This window comes from Pinus tabuliformis, chromosome 1_1, assembly GCF_031772625.1.
Source record: "Pinus tabuliformis cultivar Carrire ecotype Pingquan chromosome 1_1, CPIR1, whole genome shotgun sequence".
NCBI classification, from domain to species: Eukaryota; Viridiplantae; Streptophyta; class Pinopsida; order Pinales; family Pinaceae; genus Pinus; species Pinus tabuliformis.
Window position 1 is genome coordinate 901780367 of NC_142297.1, and position 24663 is coordinate 901805029.

Below are 24663 nucleotides of genomic sequence, written 5' to 3' on the forward strand. Positions count from 1 at the left end.
CCTGCGTCTATTACTTCTAATGATTGACCATGGTTATAGGTGTTTTGCTAGTCTTGTTTGTCTTTTGGTGCTTTTGGCCTGTCAACTTGTGGATTGTTCCTTTAGTTTTGTTTATGTTTATTTGCCATATGCTACTAGCTCTAGTTAACAAACTTGATCTGGGTGAGACTACTTGCTTTTTGATATCTATGTACTCAACTTTTGATGAATGAATAGAACCTTGATTCACCAAAAAAATAAGATCCAACTTCAAAGAATAAAAAATCATGTAAACATTAAAAAGATTATCAATAAGATTTACAAGGTATTGTCAAGCCGCTTAAAAATCTACATGAAGACACTTTGTGATAGAGTTGTGTTAAGATGGGACATTGGATTCATATAATGTAATTGGAATAGATAAATAAATAAAAAGATTAAAATGGAAGAATAGCAAAACCAGAGTGAGTTATAACCCTCTTAAACTTGGTTATTCAAATTGCAAATTTTGTAGGAATTCTTGGAATGGACAAAACTCAATTAAACTCATCTTGTGTGGCAGAACGCATGGTAGAACAAAAAAAGCTATCATCTAAGTGTAATAAGTAACCAACGCAACCTCAAAATATTAATTTATATGTTTTTTTTAATCAATTTATTATAACAATTTAAATAGAAAAACAATTTTAATTTTTTCCTTAAAACAATGAAGCTTGTCCAAAAAGCCACCCAATTTTATAATTATTTTTACATATTATCTAAATTACAACAGAACATAATGTACTCATAACAACTATTATTGTGGGAAAATGTTACTCCCTAAATTAAAAATATATAATTACTATATATTTCCCTTTTTTAGACTATCACATACTTCAGTGGTGAAATAGGCGGAACCAAATATTTTCTTCCAATATAGTTTGGTCCACAAACTTAAACCCCTTTTGAACGTATTTATTTCTTTCTCAATTCTATAGTCAAAGGTTAGTTGCTAAATACGAATGTTGCCATATCCTTTTAGAGAATATTATGCGCTCGAAGAAAATTGCGAACTCATTGGATATGGGATATGTCACACCATTGTTGATTTCAACATGGTGGGTTTTACATTAATAGTCGATTCATGGACCATTGGGAAATTAAATGCCTTGATGTTTGTGGTTAGAGTGTTAACATTAAAAGTATAAAAATTAAATGATCAATCGACTAAATCTTGTACGTCCTTGACACGCGGTTTCAGTAATTACTCTCCCAACCCGGATCCTGTTAAGAAAGCTACTCTAGGTTTGTTGAGTTGTTTTCCTACCTTAGGGCTGAAAAAAAAAAAAAATATATATATATATATATATAATCAACTCGAAATTCCATATTCCATTCTTTGTGATCACTGCAATGCGTATTGTAGAAAAGAATTTTAGGCCACCCTATTGTTGATCCACGCAGCCATAAGTTAAAAAAACATTTAGTTACATAGCCTCGAAACATGACCGCGATGTGTTTGAAGAGGGTGATAATGGAATTTAAATGGTGAATTAATGTCAGCATATACAACCAAATATTTGAATGTGCAATTGATTAAAAATGTAATCATTGCAAAATAAGGGGTTAACTAATCAAATTTCAAATAAATATATTAAAATATTATTAAAAATAATAATAAAATTTAATCTCTAATGTTAAACTAAGGAGAAAGGTGCAATTTTTTTTTGTCAAAGAAAACTAATAGTTGGTCAAGCAAAAAATTGAAATCAGGTATAATAAGCTCATAATGCAAAAGAGAAATCACCAAGATAGATTATATACAAACATCATCAATTAACTCAACCACATTGATGCACATAACTATATGATAAGCTCATTAAGATGTTCTATCATCTACCAAGTCAAAACTAACCAACATATGATGCAATCCATAAAGCAAAGAGACTAGCAACAATTATCAAATGAGAGTAAACAACAATGTTAATCTTTATTAACAAATTGATTACATCAAGAGACAAGAAGAGCATGAATACCCCTTAGAGACATCCTTCTCTAGTACTCTAACATGCAAAAGAAATGCGTAATGGATATGAAGATAGAAACATTTACTAGCAAAATTTGATATGGCATCCCTAGCATTAATGTGATCTACACTATGAAAAAAGATAGCATAGTTCACCCAAGCTTTTCCTTTCTCTAACCTACAAATTCAAAATACCCTTGGCATTCTAAGAGAGATCTCCTGCCCTTGAAATTCTAATTCGCCAAATGAGAGGAATCTTTCTTTTGTATAGTTTCTCATAAATTAATTTATGAGAAAATATTATTGATGAGACTCTAGAAAGTTTTAGATCCATCTTTCCTCCAAGAAATAATATTTAAATAAAAGAGAATGGTTTAGAGATTCCATTGCGATTAGGGCACTTCCCTTAATACGTGATTAACCATGTCAAAATATGCCAAGCATATTAATTCCACCGAAGTGCTCTTCACAAATAATAATTAATTATTTGTTTAGGAGCTATTCAAGAGTTTTTGTGGTGGAATGCTCCCTCAAAAGTTGTTTTATTGTTTGAATAAGTAATATAATAAAGGTCTTATATAATGTTCTATGCAAGGAGCTCCTCAAATTAGTGCTTGATTCACCATGTGTCATCCCTTTTCTTTAGAGTGCTCCTTTAGATAATCACTCAACTACCCTCATAAAATAATAATATATTTCAAGTCAAAGAGTGTGTTCTTCAAGGTAGGGAAATACTCCTTGGGATGATAAAAGAATATCATGACTCTTCCTTAGAGCTAGGGTGTTCCTTGAAAATATTCTTCAAGTTGAGAGCTTGATACACAGCTAGTGTTTCAGGTGGAAAATTCAATTTCACCATAAATCCCTCAATATTGGTTGTATTTTCTATTATGACCAAAATTATGGAATGTTGCAGCCATTCTGCACTTACCAACGCTAATATAGGGGGCAACCTAGGTACTTTGTCAAATGATGGTGAGCACTGTTAGTGTCAGTCTTTCCAGCCTTCCTCCAGTGATCAAACATGCTCTTACAAAGTGATTTTGAAGTGTCAAGGTCAAATTTTGTCATTTCAAAGAGTTTTCAAGCAAAATTTGGTCACTAGGCATTAGGTCTAGGGTTTGCTTTCACTCCTTCTAAAGTTGTCCAAATGTCGGTCCATGTCATCATTCAGCTGAGTTTATCATCATTCATAGGGTTTTCATTATCATCTCAGTGTCTAATGGGTCATTTTACATCTTGTCTATGCTTCAGTTGCGCCTAGGCAAGGTCGTTTCCCTCTCCTAGGGTTTTGAAGCTAATTTCTCTTGGACGGTCAAATCATCGGCGAAACTTGTATCCTGATGTTCATACACCTTCCCCTATCCTTAAAGTACCTTACCAAATGCTTTCCATCACTGAGATCCCCCAAATTCCTCATTTTTGTACAAACCCTAGTTTCTAGCTATAACCTGGCAATTTTCTAGGTTTGGCCTGTGTTTTGCCCTTTTGGACCCCTTCCCCTCGCTCAATCTCTGAGATTCCACTTTCCCCTACTTCCTAACATCCCTCCCTACTCCCAAAAATTTCCCCAAGAATTTAGAAGCCCCCTATCCCCTTCATTTCGCTTCATTTCGGCAAAATCCCTTGTTCCACACATCGGGACAAGTTTCACTCAAATGATGTTTCAGAGCAATAGAAGATGAATTTTGGGAAACTGAGAGAGGTTTTTGTCCACAACATGCCAAAGAAGAAAAACCTCCTTCACTTTTTGCACAGGTGTCATGGTTTTAGAGAAATGTCAAAATTACAATCGCCGGATCCAAGGAGGTTGGCCAAGGCACTAAAACGACGAAAAAGGCCTGATCCACTCCAAATTTTGGCCAAAGCCTCTTTGACTGAGCATGGCACTAAATAGCCTAGCCACAACACAAATCCCAAGAAATTTTGAGCATTTTGGGTAAATTTTGGTTTTTTCAGGCAATTTACAGGTTTTTCCCCATTAACGGGTCTCACCCCCCGCGCGACCCTACATCATGGCAACTCCATTTTGCAAAAACTCAGCATTTCCAGATTTGTCATGAGAAGTTACATATGCTCATCAATGGACTTGAGATTTTATGAAGTTTTGGGCCTCCAGAAAGTCAAAAAACAAGCAAAAATTGACTTTCTGCCACATTTTTGAGTTGCAGAAAGCAGTCTTGGGAGATTGCAATTTTGGAGGGGCAAATGACCACCAAATTCAGAAATTCTAGTTGGGTTGGAAAGTAGACTCACAGACCTTTCCAACAAGCCTACTCTTGCTCAATTTGGCCACCTGGAAGTGCCCCAAATGTGGTCCCAAAGGCGCGCGACCCGTCAGGCAGAGGCGCGCGACCCGTCAGGCAAACTTCTCCAGATTTCAGTGTACAGCTCAGAAAAACGCAGTTTGACCCTGTTTGACTTTTTGGGGTGGATTATTATCTTATTTAATGTAATTATTGTACTTTATTGACACTTTTACTCTTATGTACCTCTTCTAGAAGATTCATTCATGTAAAAGGTGAAAATTAAATGAATGAATTGGTTTCCTAGTTTATAGAGGCAAGTTGTTTTGACTGCCTAGTTTGTAGTGCTTAGTTTAGAAGTGGTTGAAACAGCTCCTAGGATAGTGAGCTCGACCCATGGAGGCAGGGAAAGAGGTTAGATGATCTATATTATGTACTTTCTTGCTCATTTTCATGGTTGGACTCTTGAGGGATAAGCTATCATTGTATCTCTGCAATTTTTGGCTAAGGAAGACCAGGGTTTTGCAGTCCTCTTTGGGATTCTTGTGGTTACATGTATTGATGGTGTGTTTCTCTATGTACCTGTAAGTGTGTTATGTGAATCATTTCCTTTCTTTTCCTTCTGCACATTAAGCAAACGAAGTGTTAAAGTAAGAATTCATGACTACCATGCTCTGCTTTTAAGTTTGTTTAATTTCGATGTTTTCTACTGTTTAAGGAGAATTCAAAGTTATTGTTTGCTCTCCTTAGCTCCTCACCTGTCATTCCTGACCATCCACCCCAATCAAAGGCATCAATACTGTCTCCTACCTCGCCCCAAAGAATCCCCTGCAGAAACTGTGTCCAATCCCCGCACCCAAAATTGCCATCCCCTCAATTTGTCACCAAAAACCCTAAAAACCCCAAATCAACCCTTTTGATCAGTTTACTAGCCTAAAATCAGTGTTACCCTATTGGTCATCTCGCCCATTGAAGATCTTTACTGAGATTGACCGGAGAGAGCCCTCTCCAGCCCCGTAGGGCTAGCTACGAGGCTAAGTGGTTTGATGTTGCCTTGAGGTTTACCTTTCTCAGCCTGAGGTGAAATTTCAAGCGCTAACAAGCACCACTAACAAAGTCCTTACAAAGTGGATGTTATGGACATATATGCCTCCACAATGAGGGTCTCATAGAACAATGTGCAAATATGGTCAAAACTTAGGAACCCATTAGTTGATGGGTGTTTCATCCAAAAACATGCAAGGTCAAGTCTGAGTACATGCCAAGTGTAACCTCCTCCCTTAGTGTGCCCTTCTATAAGCTCATCTTCCTATGGTGTACATAACAATAAAGCACCAAGTCAATGGAGCACTCCTCAAGATGTTGTCCCACATTTCCCAAAAAGATGCCAAGTGCCATTGATGTGACACATGGTGCTCTTCTAAAAGCTTCAATGGTGTGAAATGCCTCCAAATATGTAGCTTATACCCTAGGATATGTCAAATTCCTTCAAAGTAAAATTCAATGTGCAAACATGCTTCATCATATGTAGAAGCCACACCAAAAGGTGAACCACTGCCACGTCTGCAACACCACCTTCAAATATGTGAACTTAACCATAGAACATGCTTCAAAAGACATAAGCACTATAACATGTTAAAGAAAAATGAAAACATGTAGATCTCAATCTCTCCCAATTTTCGTGAACAAGATTATGTTAGCATTCACGACTCGTACCAAGCTTTGAAAGTTAACATCCTCTTTATAGTATCATGTATGGTTGAGAAGAATGCCTCGAAAATGCAAAATGAGTATTGCATTTTCTAGTGGTAATGGGCTTGTTAGCAATCTTCAGCAATGGTGGAATAGGGAAAAATGGATTGTTGACTATCTCTCATCTTCTTAAGAGAAATAAAGCCTAAGCTTTCTTAATATAAAGAATAAGCCTAAGGAATTCTTAACAATTCTACCATCTAAAGCTAATGTTTTGAGAGATATCTTCTTAAAATATTAAAAGATTGAGAGTATAGCTATAGTCTTCGAATGAGGGATGGTTGATCAACTAAGATTTAGGGAGAGATTAGCAAATGTGGAACTAGAATTTTTTTATTTTAAAGATAGAGAAAAAAAATTAAGCATGGTAACTAGAAAATGGTTTAAGCTTGGGAGATTAATTTTTTCAAGGTCTGTTAAAAAGAAGAGAGCTTAGTCCTACATATTTTGTAAAAATAACAATAGGTAGAAATTGCTAAAGTCTATTTTCTAAGAATAGATCACATCTTACTATGATTCTCTTTTCTACGAAGAAATCAGACCTTATTGAATCTTTTTGGATGACTCATGAGCATAATGGCAAGTGGGAATTTGCATCCACATTGATCTTGTCAAAACTTTTAGCCCTCTTGAATGTGGGGAGTGAACAATTGAACAATATGTTGAAGAAGCTTCTTTATGGCGAAGTGGTGGAAAGGATAGTTTAATATAAAAACAAATAACACCTAGGCCCATATGACCTCTAGATAGAGTCTTTCAATTTAATCGTTGATAGAGTAATTCCTTTGATTAAGTAAATGATTAAGGAGATCCAAGTTGTAAGGAGAAGAGTTCATCCTTCCATTAATGCATCTTAATTCTAGAAAGAAATTCCTTAGATGATTTAGCAACCTAGTGTCCAATATCTACCAATAGTATTACAAAAAAACTTTGAATGAAAAGGTCAACTTCATTGATGGATAAGCCAATTTCGAAAAACTAGATATTATTTTGTTCAATATTATGGACGATGTCATAGAGGTGAGAGAATCTACCAACTGAGTTAGACATAGTAAAGAGCCAACCATGTTCTCGAAAATTGATATAGAAAAAGCTTATGACAAGTTAGAATAACCAACTTAAAAATTAATAAAGTATATTAGCATAACGTTCTATGCATAACAAGCTTAAGTTAATAAAGTATTTTGGCATAGCCTTCTATGCAAAGCAAGATTAAGTTAAAGTACTTTGACATAGCCTCTGTGCATAGCAAGCTTCTCCCATGTACAAATGTAGTTGTCTCGGTGAATGGTGCCTTAATAACCTTCCTTCCCACCTTAAGGGGTTTTCGTTGAAGTGGTTGTTAAAGTTTTAGTAGATGATGCGTTGTCAAGCCTTATATTATCGTTGGAAGGAATAGGATTAATAAGGGGTGATTAAATAATTCTTCAGGATACAATTAGTCAAAATTTGTTTGTATATAAAAAATTCTAATGGGTATAATTGTTTTTGGAATAAGTAAAAAGTGTAAAAACAGGTTGTTGACTCTTCTTTTGGCATCCAGAAAAGTGAGGTGTATTCTCTAATCCAACATATAAAATGTATAGTGCCCTGATCACTTGATATAAATTATTATAATATGATATTTAAAAAAATTAAAACAAATAACAGGTCAATATAGATTAGATATAATAATAATAATAAATTATAATCAAAATTCAGATAATCAAAAAAATTATAATATAAATCTAGATATTCATGTATATTATATCCAGATATTCACGTCAAAACAGCTAAATTTTCTCTAATAATCTAATATTATATGTGTGGGCATGCAGTTTCCTCAATTTCTCAAATTTTCTAAGCACATTTCCAGATTGAATTATATGTGTGGGCATGCAGTTTCCACAATTTCTCAAATTTTTTAATCACATTTCCAGATTGAACTCATGATCGTTGAGTTGGATATGCCTCCACCAATATTTTCATCAAAGCTCTTAGATCTTTCTTTGTGGAATATTATTGTACTGTCTATTAGGATATATGAAATCTTTTGAAGTATTCATCTTTAAAACATTCATAGAAAGCATGGATGAGCATGTCAAGAAATGGTAGAGGTTTTATTTGAATTCTACTTTTGATATTATGGGCGCTATCTTTTCAAGCTAACGTCATATGAATATAAACTGAGAGTGTATTGGTTGTCATGCCTGACAAGACCACTGGCTCCTTGTATTTCTGGGCTGCTCATCTGGCTGGGCCTAGGTGGGGTCCATTTGCATCTTGGTGTTGTGCCTGGCTGGAAACCATTGGTCTGATTTCAGGCATTGGAACTCAGGTATGCAGTGCAACTCCGTTGAGCTCCATATCAATGAAAAGGTTGAATAACGTTACATCTCCAAGAATATTTACTATTAGTGCCATGCATGCTGTGGGATGATTGTCCTTTCTAACAGGCAGACAGTCTTTTGTCCCATAAGCAGGCGCAACTCTTTTAATTTGATATTGTTTCCAGCTTCTTCTTCATCATAGTAAAAAATATAATCTTGCTAAACAATAACTACATACTCACCTTTTCTGTAAAGTATCTATGCCTTCTTACCACCAGTAATTTTTTATGACGGAGATTCTCTGGAGTATTCTTATACTATTATCTTTCCTGGGACTATCAGTAGAGCATACTTTTCTTTTGTTTGGGGATCAATGTTATTAATGTCCCAGAGCATCTGCTGGTACAATTTTAGAGCATAGGGACATGGCACTCGTCTAAGGACACTGCTGTATTTGCTTGTTCGCAACTTCATAATGTTGAGCACAGTGACCTTGAAGCCAGAACTTATTGCTGCATCTCGGCCGTATTAGAATGTCCTTGAGTCTCACACAAAGCAAAAATGTTTCTGCGTGGCCAATAATTCATTCAGTGGACGCATCAGATTTTATAGTTTCTGTTTCTGTTGTTTATCTTTCCGTGCTAGTATTTTTAATTATCAAAAGAAAATCCAGATGAACGTCATTCGATTTCTACCTCTGCACCATTTATTTAACAACTCCTAGAACTCTTATATTACTAATAATTCTGGCACAACAAAATGCCCAATAATCCCATGCAACGTTACAGTCCCTTATTTGATAGAACTGATCATCTAACAAGCATATATGCTCCTGAGTTTGTTTGTTTGTTTAAACAGAAATGATTATATTTGATTTATTTGTATTATGAAAGTGCTGTAGTTGCACTGTACAGCATGCAGATACATATAATTTAATCAACATAATTGTCATAAATAAGTTCAATACTTGAACTTTGACATTTTTTATTTTGTCACCAGCTAATACCCTGGTATTAGCCCCCAAAAAAGACGGACCAAGACTGTTCAGGGTATGTATCTTTCCTGAATTCAACCAAAAAACTCAATACTTCCTTGGGAAGGAGTACAAACATCTCAAACCAAAAGTTTTATCTCTTATTTGTATGACCAGAATATCTAGTATAAACAAAAAGCTTGGTAGGCATAGTACTTTTTTTTTAAACCATGGTGAATTGGTATCTCGTTAGAGTAATCTGGGCGAGACCCGGGATCAAACTTGCCAGTATAACAGCAAAAGTATATCCAACTCCCTACAAGCAGAATATACCAGGAATATATGACTTAGCAAGAACCGAGACATCTCATATTGACCACAAACGAAGATCTACAAAGTATAATGAGAAGGACATGTCCTACATCAAATGGTCCTTAAGGTATTCAAGGATGTGAAAAGCACCAGCAAGGAGGGATTTTTTAGATAGTTTATCAGCTTGTCCACTTAACTCTATGTAGATATCTACAAATGAGGACCATTCCAGGCTCTTGATATGTACTTTGATTTGGCTGAGGATAGGCTGAAGCCTAACATTTTGAATTTGTGCCTTATTATTGACCTAGTTTATAACAATCTTCGAATCTCACATTCTAAGTTACATGGTTCAGGTTTGACAAAAATTAAGATCTATTTGGGTTTGAATTTCCCAATAAAATTCAGATAAGGATTGACTATATACGTTTTTCATATATTTCGTCTAACTTATAGATGAAATGACCTTTTTCACCGGAATCAGAAGTTACAATTTCAAGCAAGGTTGTGATATTTTATTATTTAAAATACATTTTTGAATGCATAAATGGATTCAGCACCCTGAAAAACCCTTGGGACACTCAAATTCTACAGATTAAATTGTTGAGAAATCTAGGGCAGCAACAGATAATTGATTTCTCTACTTATGATAATTGCTTGTGATAGACTTTTTATTTCTTGATTATGATCTTCTCTTCTTGAGTTATTATTGTATTCTTTTCATCAAAACAATTACCAAATCATGAACAGTAAAAGACAAGAGACACAGTATATAGGCTTATCAGCCAGGGAAAAAACCTCTCACTCTTTGAGAGGAAAACTCAAACGAGATTCTTCTTATAGATCTTCAATTGACGAACATCAAGACCATGACAAAGACCCTTGCCATTAGAGTATGCCCAAGACCAAGTCACTAGCCTCCTCTCCAATGTTTCTCTTCCTCTTCTCCTTCTTGGCTTCCTTCAGAATCTCGGTCTCTTCTTGTAGGTCTGCAACCCTACCACAGAAACCCTAGATTAGATTTGTTCCTTGAATAGTCTCTTCAAGAGGGAGACTCCTTCTCTATCTTACTCGGCTTGCTTCAACGAAGATTTCTACCCAAACAAGAATACTTCTAGGTGACCGCAATCTTCGTTCTTCCCTTGCCTATTTCGGACCTGCAACCTTCGCACATGTGGGGATATACTATGCCCAAAACAGTCCTTAATGATGTCTCTTTCCTTCGCTAGACTTCCTTTGCTTTTCGTTGGCTTAGAGGCTTCTTCTAAGATGTATTGTGCACTTCTTTATGGAGACTTGCTTCACCGAATTGCTTGCCTCCAAATGAGGCCGAGCACTGCTATATATACTTGTTTTCCCATGTCCTTTAGGCCGACATGATCTCATGAGTAGGCCGACTTTACCTTTCTAAAATTCTCCCTTCATTGTAGGCCGACTTGATGAGGGCTAGTGACGAGGTCTTGGAGGATGACTTTACATAGACAAGGACTCTTTACAATGTGTAATGTGTCCTCATTACATGATAATGACTCTTTAGACTTTTATGACTAGATGACAAAATTCCTAAGGGCTCTTAATGGGAGCCTATACTAAAAATAAAATCTCTTGCTCATGAAACCCATGATGCAAGCATTACAATAATTTTATTTTTCTTCTTTACATCTCTTACATAAAATCACAATTACATGTCATTACGAAGACTGAACCTAGTTACATTTTTCAACGCTCCCTCTTAACTAGGGAGGTATTCATAATGGTACTTGGTCATTCTCAATCTGAATAATTTCTCATATCAACCAACATTGTTACATAGCAAGGCCTTGAGTAACAGCTTTATCTCTTCACAAGATCTTAGCTCAATGCTGGCAAGAGCAATGATTTATAGACACTCTCATCATTGTCTCTCTCGGAACATACCCCACTCGGGTTCTCTAAGGGTGTGTTCCATCAAGACTATTCTTATCTTGGACTCCCCAGTCCTCAAAGAATATCAGTCCTCTATGACTACTCTTATCTTGGATGCCCTATCTCATCCTCAAAGAGCATCAGATGCCAAATGATTACCCAATCCTCCACTGTGTCTTCCAGAATGATGTGTCTATTAGATATCTCTCCCTCTCAATTAGGGAGGACATATATATTCCAATAAAGGAATGTACTCATTCCTACAGAAGGAATGTACCTAAGATCCCTCTTGGCTAGGAAATTCCAAGTTTCTTCCAAGCAAGAAACTTCTTTCCAGGCTCCCTCATAATTAGGGAACTATAGCAGTGCCTCAAGTGGAGATGATGGGACAACCAACTACTTGAAAAACTCCTTCCTTCGATGTCATGAATTTCTTTTTCATGGAGTCTTCATCTTTTGGGACTTTTTCATAGGGCACAAACCACCCATCACTTAATCCATGAGTTAGTCATGTCATCATTCCTCTCATCAGAAAGTGATCTACCAATCTACATATGGCATTGCTTCATGTTCTGCTACCTTCATCATGCTTTCTTCTTCGGAAGGATTTTTCTTCTACATGGTTCTCTTGCATAAGCCCATCTAGATACTGGTTCACAAATAAGAAATGAACACTTTAAATCATAATTACCTTTGTGATAGTCTTTCATCATGACATATTCCTGTAGGCATCAGCATCTAGCATATATGTTGACACATCTCCTAAAGATATGTATTGTGAAGGGTCTCCATCTTGTCCAGAATTTCATTAGAGTCTTCATATCTTTTTGGGAGATAGTCAAATCTTCTTGGTCTTTGGATGTTGACTACCTTTACCATTGTTGCTAATTCCACAATCTCTTCCATTATTTCTTCACATGTTTCATTCCTAGGAATTTCCAATTAGAGTTCCTCAATTGTAGTCAGCCACCTCATACTTCATATGAGGACATATTATGTTGATTTCATCTAGTGTGACATGTGCCTTCTCGCATCCTTTCATTGGAGGAGATTCCTTTCCTTTGATCATGCTTCTCAAGATAGAGCAGTGATCCATGTTACCTACAACCATACAACATGACTTTATAATATCAAATACAAGCATACATACCTCATTTACCTTTAGGTCATCTAGTCTTCTTTTAGCAGCTTCATTGATTGAAAAGAGCTTCAACCCCTTGATCTGCTTCATTTCTTATGTCATCATACAATCATCCCAACACTTGCTTCCTCTCTAGATCGGTGAACCTTCCGATGAGGATTCCATCAGATAATCTTGAGGATCTTGCATATCCCTATCCAGCAAATGTTTCATTTTGACTGATGTATGATGAGACTTGTCCTAGATGACTTTTCCCCTTTTTCCCATAAGTGTTACTTGAGTTTTCAATGAGGTTCCCAAGAGCTATATCCTTCATAGTTGACTATCAAACATCCTTCATGTTTCCTATGGTGATGTCACGAGCCCTTACTTCTAATGCTTTTCCTCTTCCTTGGACTTTCTTCTTTTAGTTTCCTTGTTATTTCCCTTCTTAAGCTTAGGACACTCTTTCTTGTAATGCTCATAGCATTGAATCTTAGCTATGTTCTCCTTTCCTTTCAATGAATGTCTAAATACCTCTTGCCTTCAACCTGTCTTTCTCTATCTTGCATATGTTAGTTTTTGGTAGAATCGGAAGTGCTCTAGCCTTGAAAATTGGTGGAGAGGCTAAGGCACATAAGTTCTAAAGAACCCAGAAACCGTTTGGTGAAATTCCACCCGGATTGTATTTTATTAAAATAATTAATATTTTTAATGGAGTTCATAAGTCTAGACTTAGGGAAATTAAAATATTAATGGGTATTAATCAAAATATGGGTGAGAATGATTTAGAAGGCGGATCAAGTCATGTTTTAATCTTAGCCATTGATTAGAGACTTAATCTCGGTCATTGAAGACTCAACAAGAAAAGTATAAAATAGAGGCTTGGAGTTCATTTGGAGATACACAGAGAAATTGAGGAAATCGATTTTATGAGGTGAGAAGTTCTCAGGATGAAAATCGATTGGGGAAATCTTGCAGCTGAGGGGTAGAAAGAATCTGGGAGAAGAAATTTCTGGAGAATACTGACAAAGAGGCGAAGAGAGGTTGTAGAGAGGCAGCGCAGAAGCCGGGAGGAGTTGATATTGGGCCAGTCTAGGCCCACGCAGTCCTGATACAGAGCCAGAAGGGCCAACGCAGAGCAAAAAAGTTGCTCGTCATGCAGAATCCAGAACTGTCCGAACAGCCGAAACTACCGGGAACTGTCGAAACTGTCGGGAACTGTCGGAACAGACGTGAGAGCTGACGCAGAGGGCAGAGAAGGTGACGCAGTGCCAGCACAGAAATAGTTGGGGTTAGCCAGTCTTGTGCCGGATTAGCCGGAATTCTGCCAGGTGAAGCAAGGTAAAACTCACTCAAATTTCCCGCCAGTATTTTCTCTGTAAAGGATTGCTAGATGAGCATCCTAGAGTTGTATTTAGATATTTCCCCTGCATAATAATAAACCCTCAGAACTGTTGCACTGGTTTTCCCGCATTGGGTTTTTCCGGGGACTATTGTGTCCAAAAATAAGTGTGTCCTATGTATCTTGTTCCTTGCTTTGTTTTCTGTTTCATGAGATCAAATATTTAATTAGTGTAGGCTACAAAAGTAATTTGATTCAGTATTCATAAGAATAACTTGATGAATGTAATTTAAAAATCAAGTAGGTGAAGTAGATTCAGATTTGCTGCAGTGAGGGTTCCGTAGAGGATTAGGGATTTTCACAGCATAGAAACCACAAATTGTTGAATGGGATAACCTTCTTATCCTCATATACATTTGTTACCTTGTTCATCAGTCACTGCATTTAGAACAAAGGAGATTATTTCCTTATCTGAAATCATCTTTCTCAGATCTTGCAGTTGAGATCTTATGAAGACATCCCTTCATCCTTTGATACCTTCAATTTGTGTAGATCGGGTCTAAGTGATATGACCTTTCTTATCACATCTTTAGATAATTATTTTACCAACTTATCATATATCTCTTTCATGTCTCCAATTCTGCTATATAGGGAATAAAGGGACCTTTGACTGATTTCATAAGAATCCCTTGAGCCTTTTGATCCGTTTCCATGTATTCATAGGAGACTTTTCCATTGATATGATCAATGACTTCACTTTCTTCTAGGACTATGTCTATCCTCCTTTTTCCATGCAAGGAAGTTCGATGACCCAACTAGCTTATAGATCTCCTTGCAAAATGAAGTCATTTCATCAGATTTAGATTATAGAATAAAAGATACTTACTTGACGAGTGAAGATGAAATCTTCAACTTGATCTCTTTGATGGTGGTTAACGAAGGTGTATTAGTGCCCATTTGGATGATCTTCTTCCAAATGAAATCCCTTCTTCAATAAAACGAGATTTCCCCTTTTATGATTACAATGCCTTTTCATCTAGCTCCCTTGTTGATGGTGATTGATGAGGATGCCTTGATGCTTCCTTGTATGATCTTCTTTAAGGATAAGGAGAGGATCCTTGCTTCAATGAGAGGGACCTTGCCTTATAGCCTTTTGAAGATGATGACAATGCCTTTAGCCTTCTTTGGATAACTAGCCTTCAAGATACTTCGACCTTTTCGGTGGTGAATGAGTGTAGATCTAGAAATGTTTCGACTTTCTCCAAGATGATGTGATCTTTGTCCTCAAAGTGCTTCTCTCAGATGTCTATACTTTGGGCTACCTTGCTTTGTAGATCTCTTCAACTTTATGAGGGCCTTTGTGGTCTTTTTTATGAAGACAAGAGGATATACTTCTTCTTCGATCTAGCGTTCGATGTAGATCTTGTCTTCGCTTTGATATCCTTCAACTTGCTTTTATGTCTTTCTCGAGTTTTGATCCTTGAGTGTCTCCTTGATTGAATGCCCCCCCTTGACTTTAGCACCTTAGCTCTGATACCATGTTGAGAAATTTTTGACAGTTCTGAACCCGCCAACATGTCAGGGGATCTCCCCGATAAGAAGTCCCAACTAGACCTCAGACCGTTTGGAGTAGGAGTCCCAGCAGTGGGTAGTAAAGCAATGCCTTGATTGCGATAGCGCACAGAGGTAAGTGTGATATCTTTGTTGGAAGCAAGTGTGTGACCTTGCAGCGAGTCAAGTGAGATGCATGGGGGTTCTAACACATGGAGGGGAAAAGGAAGTGTATCCCTTAGAAGCCTATAATAGTACGCAGCCTGAAAGGAACACACAAGCGGAATGACATCACAAGCTAGAAAGAAGAATAGTCCACAATCCAAAGTGACGGGTTAAACCAACAACACGTCTGCAACAAGATTCATACAATTGCATAAAAAATAGTTCATACATAAATGTGTAAGTTAAATAACATACATTGCTAAAGCAACCAGAATAGTCCAACTACAATAACAACATATGCATGAAAACGTGTTGGCTTTGTTATGTATTATATTAAGTGAAAGTTCCATCTGTACATACACCATCGACAACCACTCGTCCCAATACTGGAACATTACAATCAACACCGCCCGCTCCTCCAAAAAGATGTACTCACTCTGCACTGTGGAGAAGCCAAGGCTCATCATAATACTCTCCAACCCTTCTATAAGCAATGCCTAGCCAAAATCTTGGCTCCCAAAAGCCTATTATATGAGTTATGAGGTTATATTTATAACAAAGGGTGGGGTGGCCCTTGATATTCCCCCTTTTTGACTCTTGGACTACCCTCATGACTCTTCACATTCCACTAGTGAGACTTGGAATTTCACTTACAACATGTTTACAATAATATACATTTTCCACATGTACCCATGTGAGACAAAATAGGCTAGAGACAGCCTAACAAGACAACACAATATGACTCTGAGGTTTGGGGAAAGACCAACTCGGCAACACCCACTTGATGCTTCTTGGTCATGTACTAATGCCAAGCTTGGTGTTGTGTTGTGATGTCCCCAAACTGCTTGATGTTGTCTTGTTGAAAGCGGACTCTTGCCTCCATGGCATCTGGGCATGTGGTCTTGGAACCTGTGTCCATCTCATCTTGAAGTATGCGCTGCACTGTCCTGAGTGTGGTTGGACCACCAATGTACTTCTGCATGTTGTTCGCGCTCAGCTGCAAGTCATCACTAGTGGCCTTGCACATCAACTGCTCCATGTACCTGTCGACCTCTGACCGGACTTGGTTCTCATGCTTAGCTTTGGTGAGGGAACCTGCATATGTTCACTCTCTTCCTCAGTTGCTAGATGTTCTAACTTATCAACCTGTATGGGCGTTGTTTTCTCTGTCATTGTGCCTTGCCTTTGTTCTTCTTCCCGTTTCTGCTTCTCAGCTCCTGTTCTTCCTTCAACTCTTGTTCTGCTTGTTGCGATCTCAGTTCTGCTACCCGCAAGCTCTGCTCTTCGCTCTATTGTTTGTGTCCTCTGCTTCCTTTTGCTTCTACTGTCAAAGCTACCTACATGAAGATTGAACGCGCTCGCTTTGCATCTTTGTTCTCCCTCTATTATGTCAGCAACTTCCTCTTTCCCTGTTCCTGTACTGGATTGTTGCCTTCTGCCACTGTTGTTGGTCTTGCTGCCATGTTAGTGTTGAGCATCTGCATATATTGGCAAGTAAATCAGCGCTTGCTCAACTGCTTCCTTGGTACTGCTTTTAGCGGTCGCTCTTGAAGCAACTCTCTTTGGTGTTATGGTACAATGACTGCTGGAGAGAAGCGCTTTGCGAGTGTGGTACCTGTGGGACAGAAAAGACACTCATGGCAAGCAAACATTAGCTCTTACAAATCCAACTTCACAACATGATCAAGTAGCAATCAGGGCATTTGATGAGAGGAATTGCGCAATTTTGACTGACAAGGGTGACTGGCTAACTGTTGGAACTGCTCACTACGCAGTCCTAGCAGTCAGTGTGGAAGCTTGATGACTGGAACTGCACAATGTGTAATTTAGTCTGGGACAAGACCTGGGAAAGACTGCACATTGCGTAGTCTTAGTGACCAAGCTGGGAGACTGGCTCTTGGAACTGCGTAGTGCGCAATTTGAGCTAGCCCTAGGACAGCCTCTGCGCGATTCCAGAAGCCAAGGCAGAGGCCTTGAGCTGCCAAATTGCACAGTGCATGTGAGTGAACGTGAGATCCGGGCAGGGGGAGCCCAAATCTGTCCATGGGGAGTGTGCAAACAGACAGATCTGAAAGATGATGCAAGGATGAGTGTAGATCTGGTTAAGTGTAAATGTATGCATGTGAAACAAGTGCAGCAATTGATTAAACTGAAGGAACACGAAGCATGTGAAGGGAGTCGTCGCAATGGCGACCCTTAGAGCAAAACTAAGTCATGCATATGACGCTTAAGAAAGGCAATGCAAAACTTGAAACAACACTTCTACAAGCTAAAACAAGTTAAAATGTGAGCAGTCGTTCAACAAAACGAGTGAAATAGCATTCGCACAAGCTAAACAGGGAAAAGCGACAGAAAAAGTAGAAAAAGGCGATAAAAGCAAAACTCACCCTGAAAGCGATGACAATGCTCCGAAGGCTCCTTGATCTCTTAAGGAAGCTAGAGCTGGATGATCAAATGCATAAGTGAGATCTAGAGGCATCCATTACATAGATTTGAGCAAATGGAGTTCATGACGTGTATGCTTGAGATCAAGGACAACAACGACACTTAGCAGAAAGTTCTAAAGATAACAATGTGTCACCTTCGGGAAACTGATGAAAGATCCCTACTTCCCAGGGATGCTTTTCCTCTTAGCTTCTTGCTTTTTCGGGGCACTTTCATGCATTGTTTGGAAAGATTGCACAGTTTGGGAGGGAACCGGGCAACCTGCCGGCACATGCATCAGACAGGAGCTAAGGAATGCTTCTGCGCAATTCTTGGGTTGAGTGGATCTAGCTGCCTCTCATGCTCTGCACAATTTCCCAGCTGAAGACAAGCTGTCAGCTAGGTCTGCGCAGTTTTAGAGCCTAAGCTCACTGTCGGGATGTTCTGTGCAATTCTAGAGAGCAAGGTTCACTGTCACACTGCTTTGCGCAATTCTGGAGAGCAAGGTTGACTGTCAGGTTGCTTTGCGCAAATCTTGAGAGAAAGGCGGGATGCCCTCTAAGACTGCGCAGTTCATCAAGACAGCACAAAAACCAGATGCAAACCAAGTCACGAGGGGTCAGCTTGTGATTAGTCAGCAATGCAAGTAAGCGAACACAAGCTGCAAAGCAAAAGATAAACTTAGATGAAAACACAAGTACCTGAGTAGTGCAAGACAAGCTGCTAAGATTTCGAGGAGGGAGGCTCCAAAACAAAGCAAAGGCAAGGGTGGTTGTAGCCACTAGAACATTGGTGACACACAGGTAGAACTCCAGCTCTCTATATGGACCTTGTCTCATTTAAAGCGAGTCTAACTCCTCCAGAAGTATTGTTCGATTCTTTGATCATCATGGCTTCCTCAGTAGCTTGAGTTAAAGATATAGTCCCTGTCGTTCTCTTGATCGGTCAACACACATACCAAGCCAAGCCAATTGAGTTGTTTCGATTGAGGATGAGGGGTATATTGATGCACAAGTAATATAAATGTCAGAGTTTTAGTTTCATCTCTGGTGTTGCTCCGCTACCAGCAAACCTAGACATTACCCCGGTAGAGTCACTTCAGGAACACAAGCATCGCTCCGCTGCCAGTGAGCCTGGACAGTACCCCAGTGAAGTTACTTGCTTCACCTCTCTGCGCAGGAAGCCTTTCTCTTCTTTCACCTTTATTTTATTTTTCATTTTTCATTTTTAGAGAATTGTGCATAGGCACTTATTTATTTCATGAGGCAGAAGAGGGATCCCAACTTATTGAGAGCAGAAGAGGTTGTCCCTTTAGAGAAGTATGTTATATATACCTCTGACATACTTGTTAAGGTTTTCCCCCTCACCTTACTCTACTTGACTGAGCTGACAAGGGTTAACCAAATATAGAAAAACCGATTAGAGTAGGCAGTACTAGTTAAAAGTGCAAGCGTTGTGTTTTCACCAAGACTTCACTCTGAACATAACGTATTTTCCATCAGGGTATCATCGAATGAAGACAACAAGCTCTTCATAAAGAGAGAGGACAACAGATAACCAAATGTTGATAGTTGTACAAGTCCTCTTGTACTTCACCTTGCTTGTCTCAAGAGCCAAACACGATTTCATGTGAAGCTAAACCTATGGGTGCATAACAAGCAAACAAAACAAACAAGCAAAGGAAAAAAGTAAACGAAAGAAAAACAAGTAAGCAAAGCAAAACATGCAAGCAAAGCAAACAAGAAAGCAAACACTACTACTCCTAAACTAAACAGTGCATGGGCCTACTCACGTAAAGTGATATTTCCAATGCAGCCACCGGCGCATTGGTTGACCCATGTTGGTGAAGGCATAGTCGACCAAAAAGATATACAAGTAAACCAACGCACAAAAAAGATAAGACAATGAAGACCAACACGCTCGAAGTTTAAAAGCATCCATAGAAAAGAAAAGAGTAAATGCGCAAGACAAACATTTTGCAGACATACCATGGTGTTGCAACACACTATGTGCAGACGATGAGCATGTACACTCTTTTGACCGTGAAAAACAAGCAAACATGAAAAAGGAAGACAACTTTCGCTTAGCAAGAGTGTTCGTTGTGTATGATTCCTCCAATGCATGAGCGATGGGATCATGTGATTGTGGTGGAGGATGTAAAATCTGTGGATGAGATTGATCTTCAATGCAAACAGGAGAGTGATGAGGAGCCTGGGGTGTTTCAACAGATTTCTGATTGGAAGCGGAACTGACCTCAAGATAGTGAGAACCTAACATAACCATAAACTCGAGCTGAAGTGCCTCGACAGCTTGAGGGTTCCACTTTACCAGCGGGTAGATCTTTAAAGACCGGTGGCTTAGAAAGATCAACAGCAAGTGAATCAGCATCATGATCGAATAAAGGAGTAAAGAGATCACGACAGCCACGATCAGAAAACTCAAGATGTTCCTCGGCATCCTCATGATCTAACGAATCATAGAGAGGGGTTGATGAGAAACAGAATTTTTCACCCTTTGAATTTCTAGAAAGAAAAGATGACAAATTGGGTGGATTCAAAAAGAAAGATGTGTCCTCTCCACAATGCAATGACAAATTAACATCTGGTGTGTTCTGTGAATGACTGGAAGTAAGAACATTCGGGGATGGATTTTCACAAGACAAATCAGAAATGGCGAAATCACAAAAGATGTCAGGAAACAGCGGATGAGGTGCAGACGGAAGGAGGTCATCCTTCACCACAGGTTCTTCTTCAGATTCCCACACATACTCATCATAAATGACAACGCAAGTTGGCTGCTCAACACCAACTCCATCGACAACTTGATCCTCGTGAACAACGAATGTGGAGTCCAGAACGGGAGAACACAGCACAATACAATCCAGAGGATCAACAGAACAAGAGGATGAAGGTTGAGAGAACAAGTTCATGTGACAACCAACAGGCTTGCAAGCCAAATCTGCATACATATCTAGAGCAAGTGGGGTGGGAGGATGTGACAGTTCAACAGATGGGTTCACAACTTCTCCCACCTCGCACTATGGAGCTAGAGTTGTTTGATGAGAAGCAGACAGAGGGTCACCTGTGACAACAACCTTGTCCGTCTTGGGTTTAGCCGCTCTAACACTGAGGTATGCTAGGTGGGGTTCGAATGAGTCTAACACATGAGGATTTTCAGATATGTGAAGAAGATACTAAAATCTTTCATTGAGAAATTTCCAATCAATTTCATCTTCTGGGATTTGAAAAGCGATATTTTGGAAGCACTCCCAAAATTGCAAAAGAGATTCATCAGGTGCTTTCCATAATTCCAGAATTTGTTTATTGAGTGCTTTGCGATCATAATGATAGAAAGCACGAGCCAACTCTCTGATCATCTTATCATAAGAGTGTATGGAGGTTGCGGGCAAGGTGGCACACCATTGCAGTGCATGCCCTCTAAGCTTGTAGGCGAACAATGAGTAGGCAACGTCATCCAAGAGGACTTCATTCCTTTCAAGGAAACCCATGAAGGCAACTCCGTGACTAAGCAAGGATGCTCTACCTTCACCATCATATGTGTTACGTGACAAGTCATTGAAGAGACCCTCCGACACTTCAAACCCACGTCCATGAGACAGACATGTCAAAGAATTAACTATAATGTAAGTAATGAAAGATGTGCAGAGATTCAAAATGACTTTGAGGACTCAGCTTGTCATTTGGCCCTCCTAGTGCCAAAAATGTTGACGGTGCTGGACCCACCAACATGTCAGGGGATCTCTCCGATAAGAAGTCCCAACTAGACCTCAGACCGTTTGGAGTATGAGTCTCAGCAGTAGATAGTAAAGCAATGCCTGGACTGTGATAGTGCGCAAAGTTAAGTGTGATATCTTTGTTGGAAGAAAGTGTGTGACCTTGCAGTGAGTCAAGTGAGATGCATGGGGATTCTAACACACAGAGGGGAAAAGGAAGTGTATCCCTTAGAAGCCTGTAATAGTACGCAGCCTGAAAGGAACACACGAGCAGAATGACATCACAAGCTGGAAAGTAGAATAGTCCACAATCCAAAGTGACGGGTTAAACCAACAACACATCTGCAACAAGATTCATACAATTGCATACAAAATAGTTCATACACAAATGCGTAAGTTAAATAACATACATTGCTAAAGCAACCAGAATAGTCCAACTATAATAACAACATATGCATGAAACGTGTTGGCTCTATTATGTGTTATATTAAGTGAAAGTTCCATCCATACCCCATTGACAACAACTAGCCCCAATAGTGGAACATTACAGTCAACACCCCCTGCTCCTCCAAAGAGATGTACTCACTCTGCACTATGGAGAAGCCAATGCTCGCCACAATACTCTCCAACCCTTCTCTAAGCAATGCCTAGCCAAAAGCTTGGCTCCCAAAATCCTGTTCTATGAGTTATGAGGTTCTATTTATAACAAAGGGTAGGGTGACCCTTGACATTCCCCCTTTGTGACTCTTGGGCTACCCTCATGACTCTTCACATTACATAGTGACTGTTCACATTTCACTAGTGAGACTTGGAATTTCACTTACAACATGTTTACAACAATATCCATTTTCCACATGTACCCATCTGAAACAAAATAGGCTAGAGACAACCTAACAAGACAACACATTATGACTCCGAGGTTTGGGGAAATACCAACTCGGCAACACCCACTTAATGCTTCTCATACCAAGCTTGGTGTTGTGTTGTGATGTCCCAAAACTACTTGATGTTGTCTTGCTGAAAGCGGACTCTTGCCTCCATGGCATCCGGGCATGTGGTCTTGGAACCTATGTCCGTCTCATCTTGAAGTATGTGTTGCACTGTCCTGAGTGTGGCTGGACCACCGATGTACTTCTGCATGTTGTCTGCGCTAAGCTGCAAGTCATCGCTGGTGGCCTTACGCATCAACTGCTCCATGTACCTGTCGACCTATGAACGGACTTGGTTCTCATGCTTAGCTTTGGTGAGGGAACCTACATCTGTTCACTCTCTTCCTTAGTTGTTGGATGTTCTAACTTATCAACCTGTATGGGCATTGTTTGCTCTATCATTGCGCCTTACCTTTGTTCTTCTTCCCATTTCTGCTTCTCAACTCCTGTTCTTCCTTCGACTCTTGTTCTGCTTGCTACGATTTCAATTCTGCTATCCGCAAGCTCTACTCTTTGCTCTGTTGTCTGTGTCCTTTGCTTCCTTTTGCTTCTATTGTCAAAGTTTCCCGAATGAAGATTGAACGCGCTTTCACTCTACAACTTCATTGTCCCTCTGTTATGTCAGCAACTTCCTCTTTCCCTATTCCTGTACTAGATTGTTGCCTTTTGCCACTACTGCTAATCTTGCTGCCATGTTAGTGTTGAGCATCTGCATATATTGGTAAGTATATCGGCGCTTGCTCAACTACTTCCCTGGTACTGCTTTCAACGATCACTCCTGAAGCAACTCTCTTTGATGCTATGGTACAATGATTGCTGGAGAGAAGCGCTTCGCGAGTGTGGTACCTATGGGACAGAAAAGACACTCATGGCAAGCAAACATTAGCTCTTACAAATCCAACTTCACAACATGATCAAGCAGCAATCAGGGCATATGATGAGAGGAATTGCGCAGTTTTGACTGACAGGGGTGACTGACTGACTGTTGGAACTGTGCACTGTGCAGTCCCAGTAGTCAGTGTGGAAGCTTGATGACTGGAACTGCGAAATGCGTAGTTCAATCTGGGACAGGGCCTGTGAGAGATTGCGTATTGCGCAGTCTCAGTGACCAAGCTGGGAGACTGGCTCCTAGAACTGCGCAGTGCACAGTTGGAGCCAGCCCAGGACAGGCTCTGCGCAATTCTAGAAGCCAAGGCAGAGGCCTTGAGCTGCCAGATTGCGCAGTGCATGCAAGTGAATGTGAGATCCGAGCAGGGGGAGCCTAGATTTGTCCATGGGGAGTGTGCAAATAGGCAGATCTGAAAGATGATGCAAGGATGAGTGCAGATCTAGTTAAGTGTAGATGTATGCATGTGAAACAAGTGCAGCAATCAATTAAACTGAAGGAACACAAAGCATGTGAAGGGAGTTGCCGCAATGGCGACCCTTAGAGAAAAAACTGGGTCATGCATGCGACGCTTAAGAAAGGCAATGCAAAACTTGAAACAACACTTCTACAAGCTAAAACAAGTTAAAACACCAGCGGTCGTTCAACAAAACGAGTGAAACAACATTCTCACAAGCTAAACAGGCAAAAGCGACAAAAAAAGCAGCAAAAGGCAATAAAAGAAAAACTCACCTCGAAAAGCGACGACAACGCTCTAAAGGCTCCTTGATCTCCTAGGGAAGCTAGAGCTGGATGATCAAATGCATAAGTGAGCTCTAGAGGCATCCATTACATTGATTTGAACAAATGGAGTTCATGACGTGTATGTTTGAGATCAAGGGCAACAACAACACTTAGCAAAAAGTTTTAAAGATAGCAATGTGTCACCTTCGAGAAACTGATGAAAGATCCGTACTTCCGAGGGGTGCTTGTGGTGCAGATAAATTCTCAATGTAGACACAAACAATTCCTCTAACCTGAGAGAGCGGG

At 39.3% G+C, this 24663-nt stretch overlaps 1 protein-coding gene across 1 annotated transcript in view; it reads left to right on the forward strand.

The window, feature by feature from the left end:
• LOC149217323 (amino-acid permease BAT1 homolog) overlaps positions 1-24663 on the forward strand; it is a 116501-nt gene that overhangs the window by 59842 nt on the left and 31996 nt on the right. Inside the window, exon 3 of the mRNA XM_089392981.1 lies at positions 8180-8299. Within this exon, the coding sequence (XP_089249107.1) occupies positions 8180-8299 (120 nt within the window). The remainder of the gene's footprint in view (positions 1-8179; positions 8300-24663) is intronic.